This window comes from Rhagoletis zephyria, unplaced genomic scaffold, assembly GCF_001687245.7.
Source record: "Rhagoletis zephyria isolate East Lansing unplaced genomic scaffold, Rhagoletis_zephyria_1.1 Rzeph_scaffold_02524, whole genome shotgun sequence".
NCBI lineage: Eukaryota > Metazoa > Arthropoda > Insecta > Diptera > Tephritidae > Rhagoletis > Rhagoletis zephyria.
Genome location: NW_016159608.1, coordinates 67,452 through 81,297, shown reverse-complemented (window position 1 = coordinate 81,297; position 13,846 = coordinate 67,452). Strand labels below are relative to the sequence as shown.

General features: G+C 34.7%; 1 protein-coding gene across 1 annotated transcript; it reads right to left on the bottom strand.

The window, feature by feature from the left end:
* Nucleotides 1–5,012: 5,012 nt before the first annotated feature.
* On the bottom strand, nt 5,013–5,533 carry LOC108367067 (uncharacterized). The gene is made up of 2 exons (XM_017621590.1): nt 5,233–5,533; nt 5,013–5,162 (listed from the first exon to the last, which is right to left on the bottom strand). Exons 1-2 carry the CDS (start codon nt 5,472–5,474, stop codon nt 5,030–5,032), a joined length of 375 nt encoding a protein of 124 aa, XP_017477079.1. The 5' UTR covers nt 5,475–5,533; the 3' UTR covers nt 5,013–5,029.
* Nucleotides 5,534–13,846: the final 8,313 nt, after the last annotated feature.

Sequence of the window (13,846 nt, the reverse complement as noted above, 5' to 3'; positions counted from 1 at the left end):
AACATCTCTTCGCATGCCCGGAAAACCCCACAACCCTAATGGCGTCGTCACTGTGGACNGCGGAGAGTCCCCTCACGACTCGAAACATCTCTTCGCATGCCCGGAAAACCCCACAACCCTAATGGCGTCGTCACTGTGGACCGCTGCACGCTTCTTGGGGCTGCCGTTAGTGGAACTCGACGACAACGACTGAGATATCAACCGATCTGGGCGGGGTTGTTGTAGCCGCTACAACAACAACAACAACAACGCACCAGTGAGGAACTAGTGAATTCACCGGACCTACCAGATTACCTGTAATGCTGTTCATCACATTACATGAGTTCTTAGAATACGTTACCCTAGTAAATTCACCAGCTACCTTTAATGAGTGAAATCACTAATTAAAATGGACTAATTGCTACCGACCGTACTAGAGAGATATTTATTTTCACAAACACATCCAAACCGACTCACTCAGTCAGACGCACCGTGTATGTCGCCTATAACATCACACGCAAATCACGAAAATTTTGTTAAGAATTACAGTGCACACTTCTTTTGTGTCTAGTAGTTTTTTTTTAAGATTGGTCCAAAAAAATCATAATAAAGAAATAAGCCAAAGCAGGTATTTAAAGCACAGAAAAAAAATATTATTAAAAGGACTATGTTCTCTTTGACGTACGTCAAAGGTGAAGTAGAAGTGGGAACTTTTATGGCTGCCCATTGATAGCTTGGTTATATAGCTTAAGAAATACTATTTTAAAGACATTTTTATCAAAGTTGATATATATGACATTTAACCAGTTTTGTTACACAAGTACTCCTACGACCACAGGCAAAAATATTTCGAAGATCAAAGATCGAAATTTGCTTTTTGAAAAACCGTAATATCTCCAAACCAGTGAAGCGTTTGTAAAAGTTAATCTACCGCCTTAAAAGAAATTAATTCACTTTTCTCGAGTGCGCATTCCTTGTACCTTGCCTTCAAATTTATGATAAAAATTGGTTTTTATAAAAAATATTTGAAAAAACTCCTTTTAAACTGCTTCTTCTTTAAAAGTAGCCTTATTAGGATACTGTTATCGTACTTTTTGGTAGAAAGCAAATTTATTTCCCTTTCGTTTGATATGCATGTGTCGGGGAGATTACGATAACCGGGGCGAAAAATTTTGACTATGCCATTGGAAAGCTGGGCTCCTCCACTTTTCAAATATACCCACTTTTAGGTTCCGAGATCTTCTAGTTTTAAAGATATTTAGTGTTGAAAATTATAATTATTTTTTTGATTTTTTAAAATATCAATATCTTACGGAGTACATAATAGAGCTGGGATACTATCGATAGTACCGCACTCGATAGTTTTCGAAACGATAGTTGAAAAAATCGATAGTATCGAGAGTACATCGTTGTGAGAGGTATTGAATTAAAATGCTAAATTGCTTGAAAATTAAATAATTAATAAATTTATAAAATTTATAAATTACTTTGAAAATTAAAGAGATTATATAAATTTGTTTAAACTTGAGTGCATCAAAAAGAACTTATAATAATAAAATAAACTTATTAATTTATGTGTCTGAATTATATATACATATGTTTGTCCCTTTTGAAGTGCAAAAAGTGAAATTGGCTATAATAATACATTTCTAATACTACAAAACAAACAAAACAAAAGATATTCGTTTAAATCGACAACTCATATTTATAAAAGTTCAACTGAGATCAAATACGGAGGCGCATATCAAAATCCGGAATAAGGAAATTATTAACATTTTACCATATTATAAGAAAACGAATAAAGTACTGGTCAAAATAATAGCACCACAATATTTATAGCAGTTTTGACTATTTTTTGTTTGTTTAGTGTCTACTAATTTTTTGTAAAAGTTGTACAAAACGTAAAAAACTACAAAATCATTAAAATTTCAAGCTTTTTAATTCGAATTTCTATAAAAATTTTGCGTAAGCGGTTTTATAGCGTATTAAATTTTACTGTAACTCAGTGTAAGCTTATAGTCGCTAAAAATTCCAATAACTAAAAATTTTTTTTTGCCGCTAAAACCGATATCGATAGTTTTCGAGCACTATCGATAGTGGCGACAGTTTTCTACTATCGATACTATCGATAGTAGCCCAGCTCTAGTACACAACCGTTTCAAAAAAGTCGTGTGTCGAAATAAAGATAATTCCCAACGAGCAAATTAAACTTGAAGAAAGCTTTTTTAAAGTTTTGTATTATAAACATTAAGCTTACAAAACGTTGATTTTTTGTTTATAAAACACTTGAAAGTAAGCGTAATATAATCGAACCTTGGTTATAAGCGTAGAAATATAAACTTATAATAAATGCTGAAAAGAAAGCTTTTTATAAGTGTAAAAGTGTAAACTTATAATAAAGGTTAAAAAAAAATTGTTTATAAGCGTATGAATATAAACTTACTAAAAATTTTCAAAATAAAGCTTTTTATAAACGTTTTTATAACCCTTTATTTAAAGATATTTCATTAAAAACTCATACATATATTGCTTACCATCTAGAAACTAAAAGAAATGCGAATTTTCGGCGGACTCATCTACAGTCGCGAAAATATAAATAGAGAAGAGACATTTTAGCATTCAAATTCACGATAACATACAAACATTAAGCATAAAAAAGTTAATTATCACATCTTGTTGCGTGCAGCAGCTTTTAATTACATGCGGTTATAAAAACGACATCGATGCAGCTATATATTCCGCTTCATCGCCGCCATTCTCATTGATGGACTTTTCTGAACAAAATTTTATACATTTTTAATTGAATGTTAAAGTAAGCAAGGATAAGGAGAACTCATCATTTTATGTTCAATGTGTCCTTCCGCGGACTTCACTATTCAAATTTATAATTTCTTCACACTGTCTTTTTCACTTTTTAAACGCGACATTTCCGCCTATTTTTACCGCATTGGTTTTATATTATTTTTTCTTTTAATAATATATTTTAAAGAACGTAAACACGTCAAAATGTTATATTTACTGCTTCATGTCGTTGGTTTTGCATTTCATTTTTAAGTTTAAGTGATTTATAAACATTCGCTCTCAACACTTATTAAAGGTTTATTTGAAAAAACTTTTAATAAACTTAATATTAAAAACGCTTATTAACGCAACTTACTGTAAGTTATTTTTAAAAACATTTACTGAAATGCTTGTTGGGTTAATTTATGTTTCAGTTCGTGTACCTAATTTATATTATTTTTCATATTTTCAAGCCAAAAATACTAAAAACCGAAAAAGAATTCGTAATTTTTTCATAAAATAACCTTTTTGAAACATTACGTGATTAATGCTTATGAAATGTACATTATTTAGAAAGTACATGTTATTACCTTTAATTTGGTAGAAATATTTCATTATGATCTGCTTTTGATGTTTAAGTATTCAGTGTTAATAAAAAAATTTAAATGCATTTACAAGCAAGTGACAAGTTTACACCAAATAAGGTCTTATCTTCTCCGGTAACACAGAAAGGAGAATTCTGCGTTGTAATGGTTATGATCCTTAAGCGCGGCCGAAGGCCGCCTACGCAGGAAAAAGATCTGCCTCTCTTCTCCGGCAACACAGAAAGGATAATTCTGCGTAGTAAGGATTATATTCCTTAAGCTCGGCCGAAGGTCGCCTACGCAGAGGGAAGTTCCGCACCTCTTCTCCGGCAACACAGAAAAGAGAATTCTGCGTAGTAAGAGTTATAATCCGTAAGCACGCCCGCAGGCCGCCTACACAGAAAGAAGTTTTTCCCAAAAATACTGTGGTCTGACAAGGTTTTTTTTAACACTCTATACAGTACGTACTGAAGACAAGAAGTTGTATTCCAAATGAAAGCTTGTTCTATATACTATTGAATTCTAAAATTTTTAAATATATTTAATATAGCAATTTTTAAAAAATCATGTTTGTTTAAAATTTTGTGTAACTCTTTTTAGTTAAAAATTATAGTTTAAAAAATTAAAACCTCGCCGTTATAATTTCCATTCATACTGTCATGAGGTATGTAACTGGAGAATAGAAATCGCTGCATCTTTTAGGCGCATCAATATAACATAGTTACATCCCGAGCTAATAAAAGGGAGGTGAAAAGAATTGTTGTTATAACTGTGCAAGATGAATGTAATATTTGTATATCGTATTAGATGCATTCATATTTCCTATTGAATGACAATACAAATTTTGAAATCCGTGCTTTCGTTTTCGAGATATTCGAATTAAAAAAAATTATGAATTTGACCTTTGACCCTTGTTACAATAATTTTTAGAAGGTAGTTTCACTTGAAAATTTTTGACATAAACCGTGTCTGTGACAAACACGCGATGATGCCATTGTTACGATATTGAACTTGGGTATTTCAACTTATTGTTTTGGGTATTTTTTTTTACTCATGTAAACATTTATATATTTTATAACTGATCACTTTATTTTTAATATATATTTAATACATACTTGCCACTGCTAATCACCTCAATAAAAATCATATAACGAAAATGCAAGAGTACAATATATATATTATATATATATATATATTTATTGCGGATTTTTCAAATTTATTTTTTATTATTATAAATACAAGCAGTATACGTAACATAACAACATAACATAACGAACAAGCTTAATTAATTCAATAATTAATTCTATTTATCACACTTCTCTCTTTTTGTTAAAAATTATTGGTTTTTAACTTTACCTAAAGTATGTTAAACGTCCTCTTCCTGGTTAAGCTGTTAGAACACAAGGTTTCTCCGTAAGCTTTGACTCCTCTTCCCTGCCGACATCCTCCGGCCTTCACGGCTTAAACTGACACTACCGTCCTTACCAGCCCCTACTAATGTAATGCGACTACGAGAGCCGCGGTACAAGTCTCCTTAGATTTCCGTCTGAATGCATCGATTGCCATAACCAATCATTTCATCGTCGCTGAAAGCCATGATGTATTTACTTCACCGCTTCTGAGAGCCGTTACGTATAGTGTGTTACCTGTAATGTATTAATTCGTTGGTATCGCCATAAAAAAACTTACTCAGTTTGCGTTGAAACGCTGACGTATCCTTTCCTGGCTCTTTTTCTTGATATCCCAACGAAAGGGGATTCGCTGGCGTCGTCTATACAATATTCATTGTCATCGTCCATGCCGCTTGGTTGTTGATCGCTGCAAAAGTTATGAAATATGTACATAATACTTTCAACATTCAAATTTTGTTTGTTTTTTATTGACTTACATTTCGGCTCCGGGGATGGCACCTCGGCTTAGCAGTGCACGACCGTTCCGCGCAATCAAATCTGTACTTAAAAAATTATTGGAACACACAAACGGTTCCCTTGGCAATTGCTGCTCGCTTAATCCGCAATCCTTCATCCACTTTTCCCGTAAATACGGCACAACAGGAAATTTGAAATGTTTTACAGCTGTATTCCTACAGCTATTCCGCGTGTTGAAACATCCCCGGAAGCAGCAGCTCATTTCTTATTTAATTTTATTTTATTATGAATATTTTTTAATATTTTTGAAGTGATATGTTTGGCTTTGCTTAGTTTTATTTTTTTTTTTCAACGCCAAAAAGGTGCATTTGTTTTTTAATAAATTGGTAAAACAAAAAATACGAAACACGTTTTGTGTCAGATAGCTAACAGGCGGATAAGAAGAAGAAGTGAAACTACCTTCTAAAAATTATTGTATCATGGGTAGCACCTGTTGTTTTCGTTTCCCAGCCAAAAATATCCCGTATACTTGCTTCAAAAACCTCTATCACCGTCGTTGTTCGAAATTTGTCGCCCGGTTATGGTAACCGTGCCCATATGTCTATACCCAAGTTTTCCGTTTAAATAAATAAATAAAAATTTCAATACTCATCCGACTATGCCATCCACAAAATTTCTGCGCAGAGGGTGTATACATAACCCAGACAATAAGACATAATTCATAATTGCTGAAATCCTTTTGCAGAGAATATCTTTCTGCGTAGGAGGCCTAAGAAGAATTTTCCTTTCTGTGTTGCCGAAGAAGAGGGGCTGTGCACTTTTTGCTGAGAACACTTTTCTGCGTAGGCGGCCTTCGGCCGCACTTACGGATTATAACCCTCACTAAGTATAATTCTCCTTTCCGTGTTGCCGAAGAAGAGAGGCTGAAAGATAAAAAAGTCATATCCCAGTAGATAATTTCAGGAGTTAAAAGCCCTTCCGAAAGGCCTTGCTGAGAGTCAAGAGGTCTTCCACTCTACAGTCCTTTCTTCTTTCTTTTTTGTATGGACTGGAACAAATTGAAGAGCTCCTTCTTCGCTACCCAGAAAAGGCCTTCAAGAAGGGCTTTTATAGGACGTACTTCAGAAGGCCTTATGGAGGAGTAAATATATCACGTGTAGGACATGCGGTCTAGAGCGTAATTTCCAGAGCCGCCAAAACTGGCGGTTGAAAAGGATAGTTTCCAGCTGCCTTCTATAGACTTATCTACGGGCAGGTGATCTGAATGGACGACATCCAGAATCGCGCTATTTGATCGGAAGAAAAGGACTAGTTTCCATGCCGACCTTTCTATTTCATACATTATGGGCGATCTGAATGGACGAGATCCTGAGTCACCCTGCTTGTACGGATGGAAAGGACTAGTTTCCATGGCGAACCTTTCTATCTTGTTTTTGTTTTGTTTATTTGGTACGTTCATTCTGACCTATTTCAAACTTCAGTACCACAGTTGAATTTTATTATAGTACATCTACTCAATGGCGTAATATTTTACATTTATATACATATTTATCTAATTGGTAGTGTTTTGTAGTAATACTAATAGCTTTTAATAATACACTAATAGCTTTTTAAACTTACAATCGCTGGTACATTCTTTTGTTCTACCTGTTAGATCAATGTATTCTTTAATTCCATCGAAGTATAAACTCCTTTTTCCAAATTCTGACTTTACTATATGTAGGCGAAAATTATTTCTTTTTCTAGTTTGATACTTATGATCAGGGAACCGATTTTATGGAAATTGACTTTTTCTGCTAAAGATACTCTATATTCGATTAAGAATGTCCACGATTTAGCTTTCCCGATTCCATATATAATCATTTGATGTAGCCTTTTTTGCCTTTCTACCTTTAATTGTAAAATCCAAGGAAAAGGGCCTTATTCCTGGTAAAAGGAAAGTTTTAAACTTTCCATATTGATATTGGGCGCCACTTTCCATATTTAAATTGTCCACAAAAAAGGTTGATGTGGACAAAAAAATTTTGAGGGCCCAAATATGAACCGATTTCAAGAGTCTTTTTTTAATAAAAGATAATTAAATAATTAATTTAAAAAGCTCTAGTTTTTTATTTATTTATGTTGAAAAATTAAAGAAAACATTTTTTACGTTTGAGTGCTTCCACTTTTTTTGAAAATACTTGAAATTAAATTCAAATGCCTGAAATTATTTAAAATATAATATAGTTTCAAATCGTCGGCGTACATCAAACAGCTGCGAAATTTCAATATTGAAAAAAGCAAGGGGCCCAAATGACTTCCCTGCGGGACCCCTAATGTGACTGTTATAGATTTAAAGAGGTTGTTGCCAATTTTAACCACAAATTTTCTGTCTTTTAGGTAAGACTCGAGTGAACCCCAAGTTTATCGAGTTTTATAAGAAGCAAATTATGGTTTAGGCTGTCGAAAGCTTTCACAAAGTCCGTGTACAAAGTGTGAACTTGTTCGCCCTCCTCCATCGCATTGACTAAGAAATTTAGGAATATGGCGAGATTTGTATTGGTGGATCTGCCCCGGTAAAAACCGTGCTGCTGAGTAACAATATAACTCTTAAGTGCCCCAAAGAGCTGGTTGTTTACAATTTTATGCAGCAGCTTTGGAATGATAAGACAGTTTTACAATGGGTCGATAGTTTTCAACTAAATTTCTTAGGCCCGCCTTATAAATTGGGGAGATAAATGAGGTTTTCTACTCGTCAAGGAAGTAACCATTTTCAAGGGATTTACTGAAAGTTTTGGTGAGGGGCAGATAAAGAGAGACTGCACAATTCTTTAGAAACAAAGGCGGCAGAAGATCATATCCTTCTCCTTTGAAACATCTAAACCTAAAAGCGATTCGAGAATCTGTTCTTCAGTGACAGTAAACTGTCCAATATTTATACATTCCAGCAAAGTAGAGGTGTCAAACGATGTAGTGACAGTATTAAACCTATCAAGTACCGACCCAAAGAAATGAGCGAAAAGTTCACACGATTCTTGTGTTGTGGAAGCGACGGAGTCCCTAAATGTCATGTATTTCGGGATGCCACTAACTTTTCGTTTTGAGTTAAAAAATAACCAAAATGATTTAGGGTTAACTTTAATATTAGTCTCTAGCGAATTAATATATTTGTCGTATACAAATTTTGATAAGCATTCAAATTCCTTTCAACGCTGGACACAAAGTTTGCTTTAGTATAATTAAAAATGTATTCGGGTTCGCTATGACCATTTTCGTACTTGTAGAATGAAAATTGGATTGCAATTGCTTTATGATGAACCGATGCACTGGTTAGAGGTACATCATGTTTACAAATATTAAAGGCAATGCCATTTTATATAAAGACAATCTAATATTCTGCTTAGGTCGTTTACAATATCGTTAATTTGAAATAAGTCGAAAGAATATAATCAATTCTGAATATTCCCGAGGATATCATTTCTCGCGGATTTTACTTTTCTGGAGAATAAAATCCTCTTATTCTAAACTGCAAGGGAGCAGCATTTTCCCCGAAAATTTAGGAGCAGGGAATTCGAACTTTCGAAGAGCTGTTTGACAGATTTTGACAGCTCAACTCCCGCCATTTAATTTGCGTGTTTTACACATAAAGCATAAATGTGTATTTGCATTTGTAGCTATTAATAAATTAGTGCGCGGAAATTTCAGTTCTTTATTTTAAATTAAGGTTCAAACTTTTGACTACACGGGTAAGTTCAAAGTTTTTTATTTTGATCGCGCGTTTTCATGTAATAAACCAAAATAAGTGGGCAAATACGATAAGGGTACCCTTTGCTAGGTTCAGTTGCCACTGCATTTTGGAAGCCGCATTATTAATAAACTAGGACAACGTTCAGTTTTGGACGCGCTCATCGACATTTCCCACAAAAAATAACTAAAACAATGCATTCCATCGCGTCTCGCTTAGTGGCAGAGGAAGAGGAAGAACGGCTGATGGCGCAGAGGGTCGAACGACGAAAATTGCGTGATGCTATAAATCCATTCGAGTTGCCGCAATCTTTGTAAGTTACAATTTTTCGACCAGTACTACAAAAAGGTATCGCTAAGCGAGGAATCAAAGAAAGGAGACCTACTGGAAAGAAGCTGAAAGCATCCTCCGACGTTCTGGAAGCTGAACTAAATATTAAGGCTTGCTGAATAAAAAACAATTACTACAGCAGTAACGGCACATTTCAGCTACACATTTTTTTAATTTTTAAGCCGCCGAATTTCAGCTGTTTCTTCGAAGTGCCTTTTCTGCTCTTCATGATGTTCAGTTAAACTCGTAACTGCTCCAGTAACTGCTTCTAATAAAGTTTACTGAATTTTTAGTTTAGCTTCAAGAAGGTCGGAGGATGGATTCGGCCTTTTTACAGTGGGTCGGTTTTCTGGAGCTACATTTACTGGCGGTGGTGGAGGCGATGGCTCGTCGACTGTAACAATGGAGTTATTTGAGACTCATGTATCTCTATTTCCACTTCCTTTAAATATTCTATACAGCCAGACTCGTCTCGCTCAGGTTCTGCAATGATCTCAGACACACTTTAAGGTGGCAATCCAAAAGTATACGCAGATATGTATGCCTTCAACACTTTCCTTCATCCCAATGAGTTTATATATAGCTTCCTCATTGGGAGAACGTTTCTGTTGGGTGTTTGGGCCACCACCCGTGCCTTTGCTGGCTTTTAAATTTTGCGCTGCCTTTTGACGTAAATATTTTTGTTGGTCGGTCCACCCTTAAAAAGTAAATAAAACGATAACTCAAAGCGAAATCTACACATTTAATCACTTTTACAAACCTCTTTCCACTCAGTCGTATTTTTGTGGGTGGACCCGCGGAGCTTAGTTCCACTTCAGCGTTCCGCCAAAACCGGGAAACTTCGTCTCTGTTGCCCTTATGGAAGCCGCGAGCAATGCCCGGCCTAGCTTTTTATTTGCTGTTTTGGACCTAAAATGAAAGGATTACACGTTTTATTGCACCAAATTATCTTTAAATTGTAATTATCGTACATTTTTGTAGCTTTTTTGTAGCCCTTTTGAAATACTGGTGAAAATTCTCCCAGAATAACGAAACTAATTCTCTTTTTTAAGTCTTCCGCATCCTTTTTAGAGAAAAAGGAGTTAAAATGCCATCTTCAGGATTTTTTACCTTTTGAATAGAACCCAAATTAAAATCACTTAGAATGCATGGCGTTTGATAAGGTTGTAAAGAGTCCATAATAAGGCTAATATTATCAATATGTGACTTATACATGTCGTAACCATTATTTGGTGGGATGTAACTTACAATAAAAAAGATTTCATTAAAACTATCGCGATGCGTTTTACCCACATTAACAGCGACACGGTTTTGCTCGATGTTATCGCCAGTATGAAAAAGTGGTACCTCATGCCTAGCGAGGGAAGATGACATTGCAATCAAAATCCCGCCACCTCTAGTTGCTCCAGGCTGCAGTACTCGGTGTTTACGATAAACTTCATAAATTATGAATCATAATAATCATCAAAAAGCAGTCATCGGCTGACATTCATAGCGTACGGTTGTGCTCAGTAGTGATATCGTTGCGGTTCATTCGCGTTCTCCCAAGGCTCAGTTTTAACTTATTATTTAACTTTCATTTGGTAAGAAATCCATTTATTTCTGGTGCTCTAATTAGGGAAAATGTAAAATGCCCCATTGGGGACCCTCCCTTGGGGACAACAGGTTTTCGCCGTTGTCCTTAAGTCCCAAAGCCAAAAGAAAAAAAACACAAAATATTATAAAAGAAATATTCCCTGCCTTGCCTGCTGTAAAGAAAGACAACCCAAAATTCCCTGAAGCAAATACTAAACCACTGAACAAATAATCTTGCTTTGCAGTCCACAAAGCTCTAAAGAATATCTCGGCCGAAAAAATTGAAATATCAAGCCTAAGAGACGGCAGCTTACTGCTGTTTTTCAAAAATACTGCAGTTGCAAAAAAATTTCTGGCGATAACTAAACTAATTGGAAAATTCGAAATCTTAACCATTGCAAAGGTACAATTTTTGCACCTTGTCTCAATGATATACCTGAGACTGAGATAGTCGAGAATATGAGTGAACAAGGAGTAGTTTCTGCATACAAATTTGTCTAGTATATTGATGGCCAAACCATTGCTAGCGCTGTTGTTTTGCTTACATTTGATTTGTACACATTGCCAGAAAAAGTTTAGGTATCATGGTATACTACGAAAGTTAGACCATATTACCCCAACCCAATGAGGTGCCGAAACTGTCAAATTCTTCAAACTGGTGATTTAGTTCATTTTTGGTGGTGGTAATTGCTCATAGAAAACAACGAAATTTAACAAAAGTTTTTTGTTCATAACTTTTAAATGGTTAATAATATTATCTCCCCCCCTCCGGATTGTTATTAGGGGGGCCGAAACGCGTCGTTTGGTACCCCTCCCGACTTTTCCGCACCTTTTTTAGGGGTTGTTACCCCACCCTAGAGAATTACCAATAATATTTTACTACGTTCCAAACGTACCTAAAATAATGAGCTTGTACCGAATGTACGTTCAAATTTAAGAAGCTGAAGAGTAGGTACAATTCAACCTATTTTTACATCACTATTTCGCATTTCTTGTTCGCTTCTTCCTCTTCTTCTTCAAAATTATTCTTTACACTCTCACTCTCATAATAATGTGACGTCACACCCAGTTGCTCTCACCTCGATTGGCACAATATTGTATTCTATCATTCTTGATAGTCACCTAAAAACAGGTTTCTTTCTATCTAACAGCAGCGATGATAACATCAGCACTGATAACATAAACACGAAACAAAATAATTCAAACATCGATAGTACTATTAATCTCGCTGCTACTAATTCAGTCGATTACTACACAACAAATCCCATGATTGTTTCCTTAGGGTAAGAACATGGTGGAGCGGCGAGCAAAGAGCATCGAGCAAAGCGTCGATTTCAAACGCATATGTTTCAATGGGAAAGCGCATAGTGAAGAGCAAAGCGTACATACACGTTTGTAATTGAAGCTTTGCTCGATGCTAGCTCTTCGCTTTGCTCGCCGCTCCACTATGTTTTGACCCTTACTCTCACACCTCTCTTCTCCCGACACACTCTTACCCTCTTGCCTATCCTATACAGAAAACAATTCATATAATATAGATTAAGCGATGCGAATATTATAGTGGAATATTAATGGACTTTTAAATAACTAGTTGGACATAAATATTTTAATTAACGAATTCCAACCTGAAACTATCGCGTTGCAAGAAACGCACATTCCATTTAATAAAACTGCTTACCCTCCAAATAAATATACCAGCTATCTTCATAATTTTCCTGAAAATACCACATGTAAGCAAGGCATCGCTTTCTTCATTAAAAAATCAATTAACCATAAAGTAATAACTATATTAAAAAAATTTTGTTGAGCTTGAGGCCGTTTTTTAATGAAAAACTTATTGTGGAAAGGCAACAATAATTCGAAAAAATGGTAGAATTCAGAATTCTCCTCAATGTCTATTTGCATGGCTAAGCATGATATATTAGAATTAATAGTTTTACTTTATTTGTTTTTTTATGGCCTTTTAACAATTATACTCAAAAAATTTTATTGAGCTTGAGGCCGTTTTTTAATGAAAAACTTATTGTGGAAAGGCAACAATAATTCGAAAAAATGGTAGAATTCAGAATTCTCCTCAATGTCTATTTGCATGGCTAAGCATGATATATTAGAATTAATAGTTTTACTTTATTTGTTTTTTTATGGCCTTTTAACAATTATACTCAAAAATNATTTGCATGGCTAAGCATGATATATTAGAATTAATAGTTTTACTTTATTTTTTTTTTATGGCCTTATAACAATTATACTCAAAAATTTTTATTGAGCTTGAGGCCGTTTTTACCTCGCTTTTATTAGCTCGGGATGTAACTATGTAATATTGATACGCCTAAAAGATGCAGCGATTTCCATTCTCAAGTTACATGCCTGATGACAGTACGAATTTGAATTGCTTTAAACTTCCATTTCTAAAGTAACCTGGTGAAAGTACGAATGGAAGTTTTAATAGCAAGGTTTAAGTTTTTTAAACTATAATTTTATTAATGAAAAACTTATTGTGGAAAGGCAACAATAATTCGAAAAAATGGTAGAAGTGATAGCTATTTCGGAAATCACCACATCTCCTCATCAGAATTCTCCGAAATAGCTATCACTTCTACCATTTTTTCGAATTATTGTTGCCTTTCCACAATAAGTTTTTCATTACAAACGGCCTCAAGCTCAATAAAAAATTGTTGAATATAATTGTTATAAGGCCATAAAATAACAAAAAACAAATAAAGTAATAACTATTAATTCTAATATATCATGCTTAGCCATGCAAATAGACATTGGTCTCGAAATCACCGGACTTAATTGCTACATCCCTCCCCATCAGAACTTTAATTGTAAAGAGCTCATTGATTTAATAAATATACCTACCCCATTAGTAATCTTAGGTGACTTTAACACCTGGAGCCCATTATGGGGTTCAAAAGTCACTAATAGAAGAGGAAAAATCATTGAAGATCTCATTTTATCCCAAAATTTATTGTGGTAAACGATGGGCAACCAACACACTTTTG